The following is a 6,205-nucleotide window of genomic DNA, read 5'->3' as shown; positions in this document are numbered from 1 at the left end:
GCCTGTTCCCACAGGAAGGTCTCCCGATTGAAATCGGAGCCGCTGGGAGGTGGGAGCTCTGTTCACTACACCGACCCGCACTGACCCCGCGATGCTACACCCGCCCGCACTGACTGACGGCGGTGTTTTGGGATCGGGACTACGAAGCTGTCATGGACCTCGTCTCACGGACCCTGACAGCCACTCCAAGAGGCTGTTACTATCAGGTCCCTATTTGTTGGGTGAGAAACCAAAGCTAAGCAGCTGGTAAGCTGAGGCCACGAGAGTCAGGGTGAAGTTCATGGCAAGGAGGCGGGGCTCTATTCCGAAAACTGTAGGAAAGCACAGATGTTTTCTGAGGAGGGGACCAATGTCGGACATCTGTGTTTCAGAAAGATAATAGTTACTGCGTAGTAACTTGAGGATGAGTGAAAGGAGGCTAGCCTAGGACACCAGCCTTTCTCTCCGGCAGGAATCAGATCAGCCTTACCTGCGTGGCTAGAAGGTGACTGGAGGAGCAGCAGGAAGAAGGGGAGGCGGCTGGGCAGAGAGGAGCTCCAGAAACTTGCCATCTTCACTCTCGGGGGACACAGAGCCCCAGCAGGGACGGCCCAGCAGAGGCCCTGGCCTGCAGGCAGGCGGCAGCGGCCTGTCCCACCACTGAAGACGCCTGGGACAGAAGGAGGGCAGTGTTCCCGCCTCCCCCCCTCCTGCAGCTGTGCCCCACGTCATCCTTGCCAGGAGCTCACACAAAGGGCCACAGACCCAGGCGATGACAGGGTTGGCCTGCCCGCACCCTGAGCTACAGAGAGGAGGCTGCCTGGCACCAGCCTCCCTCTCTCCTAGGATCTGACCAGCTGGGGTCGGACCGCTCACTCCCTGGACCTCAGGGAGCGGCTTACCATGTCTCTCCTACCCCCTGTCCTCCCGGTATTAGCCAAGGGGGCGGGATCATTGTTGGCCTTTTAAAAGGAAGGAACCTTGAACCTTCGTTCCCTCGTTCTGATGCCTCATGACTAACTGCCGCCGTCCTCCTCCCGGCTAACGTCCTTTCCTCCTCTGCAAACCCAGGTCCAGGCCTCGTGTCCCACGTAGAGCAGGCCCCTCCGCTTAGTTAGCTTCCTGCCCCCGAAGGACAGTCAAGAAGGTCGGGATAGCGGTGGCCTTGCAGGGAGGGGACTTCCTCTACCCCACGGTTCTTCCCACTCGCCCGATGGTCATATAGACATGAAAAGACAGCAAGAGAACATGGCCAACTTAATTACATATGTGTGCACGGGAACTCCGACACATGAAAGCCAGAGGCCCCCAGGCTGGAGGGGCTCAGGACAGAAAGGTAAAACGAGATGCCGCTGACATTCCAAGCTCGGGCTAGGGCTAGGGAGGCCGGGGCGTCAAGGGGTGTGGCAGGGGTCAGTAACTAGAAGCTTGCCCTGCCCTATAGGAAGGTGAAAGGGTTATCTTTGATCATCTGTTAGCATAGACATGGCCCCTAATTTAAAATCTTCTAGGCAGTTAATGAGGACAGAAGTTTCACAAGGCCACAGGATCTTGGTTGCCTTTAGGTCAAAACAATCCACACACCACTTGAGGTGCTTCCTTCTGATCCCATGCAAGTTGAATGTCAGGAGTTGATAGGCACCTATGCTCAGAGAGGCAAGCATGGGAGGTTAGCAAGGTTAGTAGGTGTCAGCATAGCCAAAGCCAGAACAGACACGTCCCACAGCCTGGCTCCCTCACGTGTCCCACACCCTGGCTCCCTAACATGTCCCACAGCCTGGCTCCCTCATGTCCCACAGCCTGGCCCCCTCATGTCCCACCGCCTGGCCCCCTCATGTCCCACCGCCTGGCCCCCTCATGTCCCACCGCCTGGCCCCCTCATGTCCCACCGCCTGGCCCCCTCATGTCCCACCGCCTGGCCCCCTCATGTCCCACCGCCTGGCCCCCTCATGTCCCACCGCCTGGCCCCCTCATGTCCCACCGCCTGGCCCCCTCATGTCCCACCGCCTGGCCCCCTCATGTCCCACCGCCTGGCCCCCTCATGTCCCACCGCCTGGCCCCCTCATGTCCCACCGCCTGGCCCCCTCATGTCCCACCGCCTGGCCCCCTCATGTCCCACCGCCTGGCCCCCTCATGTCCCACCGCCTGGCCCCCTCATGTCCCACCGCCTGGCCCCCTCATGTCCCACCGCCTGGCCCCCTCATGTCCCACCGCCTGGCCCCCTCATGTCCCACCGCCTGGCCCCCTCATGTCCCACCGCCTGGCCCCCTCATGTCCCACCGCCTGGCCCCCTCATGTCCCACCGCCTGGCCCCCTCATGTCCCACCGCCTGGCCCCCTCATGTCCCACCGCCTGGCCCCCTCATGTCCCACCGCCTGGCCCCCTCATGTCCCACCGCCTGGCCCCCTCATGTCCCACCGCCTGGCCCCCTCATGTCCCACCGCCTGGCCCCCTCATGTCCCACCGCCTGGCCCCCTCATGTCCCACCGCCTGGCCCCCTCATGTCCCACCGCCTGGCCCCCTCATGTCCCACCGCCTGGCCCCCTCATGTCCCACCGCCTGGCCCCCTCATGTCCCACCGCCTGGCCCCCTCATGTCCCACCGCCTGGCCCCCTCATGTCCCACCGCCTGGCCCCCTCATGTCCCACCGCCTGGCCCCCTCATGTCCCACCGCCTGGCCCCCTCATGTCCCACCGCCTGGCCCCCTCATGTCCCACCGCCTGGCCCCCTCATGTCCCACCGCCTGGCCCCCTCATGTCCCACCGCCTGGCCCCCTCATGTCCCACCGCCTGGCCCCCTCATGTCCCACCGCCTGGCCCCCTCATGTCCCACCGCCTGGCCCCCTCATGTCCCACCGCCTGGCCCCCTCATGTCCCACCGCCTGGCCCCCTCATGTCCCACCGCCTGGCCCCCTCATGTCCCACCGCCTGGCCCCCTCATGTCCCACCGCCTGGCCCCCTCATGTCCCACCGCCTGGCCCCCTCATGTCCCACCGCCTGGCCCCCTCATGTCCCACCGCCTGGCCCCCTCATGTCCCACCGCCTGGCCCCCTCATGTCCCACCGCCTGGCCCCCTCATGTCCCACCGCCTGGCCCCCTCATGTCCCACCGCCTGGCCCCCTCATGTCCCACCGCCTGGCCCCCTCATGTCCCACCGCCTGGCCCCCTCATGTCCCACCGCCTGGCCCCCTCATGTCCCACCGCCTGGCCCCCTCATGTCCCACCGCCTGGCCCCCTCATGTCCCACCGCCTGGCCCCCTCATGTCCCACCGCCTGGCCCCCTCATGTCCCACCGCCTGGCCCCCTCATGTCCCACCGCCTGGCCCCCTCATGTCCCACCGCCTGGCCCCCTCATGTCCCACCGCCTGGCCCCCTCATGTCCCACCGCCTGGCCCCCTCATGTCCCACCGCCTGGCCCCCTCATGTCCCACCGCCTGGCCCCCTCATGTCCCACCGCCTGGCCCCCTCATGTCCCACCGCCTGGCCCCCTCATGTCCCACCGCCTGGCCCCCTCATGTCCCACCGCCTGGCCCCCTCATGTCCCACCGCCTGGCCCCCTCATGTCCCACCGCCTGGCCCCCTCATGTCCCACCGCCTGGCCCCCTCATGTCCCACCGCCTGGCCCCCTCATGTCCCACCGCCTGGCCCCCTCATGTCCCACCGCCTGGCCCCCTCATGTCCCACCGCCTGGCCCCCTCATGTCCCACCGCCTGGCCCCCTCATGTCCCACCGCCTGGCCCCCTCATGTCCCACCGCCTGGCCCCCTCATGTCCCACCGCCTGGCCCCCTCATGTCCCACCGCCTGGCCCCCTCATGTCCCACCGCCTGGCCCCCTCATGTCCCACCGCCTGGCCCCCTCATGTCCCACCGCCTGGCCCCCTCATGTCCCACCGCCTGGCCCCCTCATGTCCCACCGCCTGGCCCCCTCATGTCCCACCGCCTGGCCCCCTCATGTCCCACCGCCTGGCCCCCTCATGTCCCACCGCCTGGCCCCCTCATGTCCCACCGCCTGGCCCCCTCATGTCCCACCGCCTGGCCCCCTCATGTCCCACCGCCTGGCCCCCTCATGTCCCACCGCCTGGCCCCCTCATGTCCCACCGCCTGGCCCCCTCATGTCCCACCGCCTGGCCCCCTCATGTCCCACCGCCTGGCCCCCTCATGTCCCACCGCCTGGCCCCCTCATGTCCCACCGCCTGGCCCCCTCATGTCCCACCGCCTGGCCCCCTCATGTCCCACCGCCTGGCCCCCTCATGTCCCACCGCCTGGCCCCCTCATGTCCCACCGCCTGGCCCCCTCATGTCCCACCGCCTGGCCCCCTCATGTCCCACCGCCTGGCCCCCTCATGTCCCACCGCCTGGCCCCCTCATGTCCCACCGCCTGGCCCCCTCATGTCCCACCGCCTGGCCCCCTCATGTCCCACCGCCTGGCCCCCTCATGTCCCACCGCCTGGCCCCCTCATGTCCCACCGCCTGGCCCCCTCATGTCCCACCGCCTGGCCCCCTCATGTCCCACCGCCTGGCCCCCTCATGTCCCACCGCCTGGCCCCCTCATGTCCCACCGCCTGGCCCCCTCATGTCCCACCGCCTGGCTCCCTCATGTCCCACAGCCTGGCCCCCTCATGTCCCACCGCCTGGCCCCCTCATGTCCCACCGCCTGGCTCCCTCATGTCCCACAGCCTGGCTCCCTCTCTGAGTCCTCAGTGTCACAGTGAAAGAGATGTCGGATGGGCGTGTTTCCCTTACCCCCTGAGATCAGCCCAGATGAGGGTCAGCATATCGGTGGCACCCTGCGACCACAGGGCTGTGCACACCAGGTAACATGTGCCCCTGGTGAAGCTGCGAGCACGCAGTGAACAGTCGCTTGGCAGGTGGCTGCCTGGGATCAGTGGTGCATAAGTGCTCCTGATGCTATGTGAAATATATCGCACACAAATGAGAGAGCTCCATTGTACTCTTAAAAATTGGTCCTTTTTTATTTCTTTACACATTTGCTTCTGTTTCAAAATCTGAAGGTATAGAATAATATACTTTGAAACATTTCCCTCCCAGCCATGTAGAGCAAGTTCGGTTTCCTCTGAACCCTGCATGTGTCTGCACTGGGAGGGCGACAGGAGGCCGTCCTGGGGTGAGGACTGGGACTGCACCCCACTCCTCCTTTTCTGTAAAAACATGGTAACAAAATGCATGTTGGATATCTTCACATATCAGTGTCTCGAGAACATATTTTATACAGCTACACAATCTTTTATTGCATGAATGTATCATACTTAGTTAACTAGTTTTTCAAGATAGTTAGGTGGTTTAAATTTTTTAGAGGTTTTTTTGTGTGTGTGTGTTTAATTAAATCTTTATTGTTCAGATTATTACAGTTGCTCCTCTTTTTCCCTCATAGCTCCCACCCACCTGGTTCCCACCCCACCCTCTGCCCTTACCCACCCACCACTGTCCTCATCCAAAGGTGTACGATTTTTGTCTAGTCTCTTCCCACACCCCCCAAACCTCTCCCCGTCCCCCGAGAATAGTCAGACCACTCCCTTTTTATGCCCCTGATTCTATTATATTCACCAGTTTATTCTGTTCATCAGATTATTTCTTCACTTGATATTTAGATTCACTTGTTGATAGATGGTGTATTTGTTGTTCATACTTTGTATCTTTACCTTTTTCTTCTTCTTCCTCTTCTTAAAGGATACCTTTCAGCATTTCATATAATACTGGTTTGGTGGTGATGAACTCCTTTAGCTTTTTCTTATCTGTGAAGCTCTTTATCTGACCTTCAATTCTGAATGATAGCTTTGCTGGATAAAGTAATCTTGGTTGTAGGTTCTTGCTATTTTTTTTATATATTTTATTGAGTTTTTACAGAGAGGAAGGGAGAGGGATAGAGAGTTAGAAACATCGATGAGAGAGAAACAACAATCAGCTGCCTCCTGCACATCTCCTACTGGGGATGTGCCCGCAACCCAGGTACATGCCCTTGACTGGAATCAAACCTGGGACCTTTCAGTCCGCAGGCCGAAGCTCTATCCACAGAGCCAAACGGGTTTCAGCGGTTCTTGCTATTCATCACTTTGAATATTTCTTGCCACTCTCTTCTGGCCTGCATGGTTTCTGTTGAGAAATCAGCTGACAGTCGTATGGGTACTCCCTTGTAGGTAACTGAGTTTCTTTCTCTTGCTGCTTTTAAGAGTCTCTCTTTGTCTTTTGCTTTTGCAATTTTATTTTTGG

The 6,205-nt window shown here is 61.4% G+C and overlaps 1 protein-coding gene across 1 annotated transcript in view; it reads right to left on the bottom strand.

The window, feature by feature from the left end:
- The window catches only part of MOG (myelin oligodendrocyte glycoprotein), a 12,489-nt gene extending 11,938 nt beyond the window's left edge, over positions 1-551 (bottom strand). Inside the window, exon 1 of the mRNA XM_015560912.1 lies at positions 470-551. Coding sequence (XP_015416398.1) covers positions 470-551 — 82 coding nt within the window. The remainder of the gene's footprint in view (positions 1-469) is intronic.
- Positions 552-6,205: the final 5,654 nt, after the last annotated feature.

The sequence above is a fragment of the Myotis davidii genome, unplaced genomic scaffold, assembly GCF_000327345.1.
Source record: "Myotis davidii unplaced genomic scaffold, ASM32734v1 scaffold2336, whole genome shotgun sequence".
Lineage (NCBI taxonomy): Eukaryota > Metazoa > Chordata > Mammalia > Chiroptera > Vespertilionidae > Myotis > Myotis davidii.
Note: the sequence above shows the minus strand (reverse complement) of the source record. Positions and strands in the feature narration are given on the sequence as shown.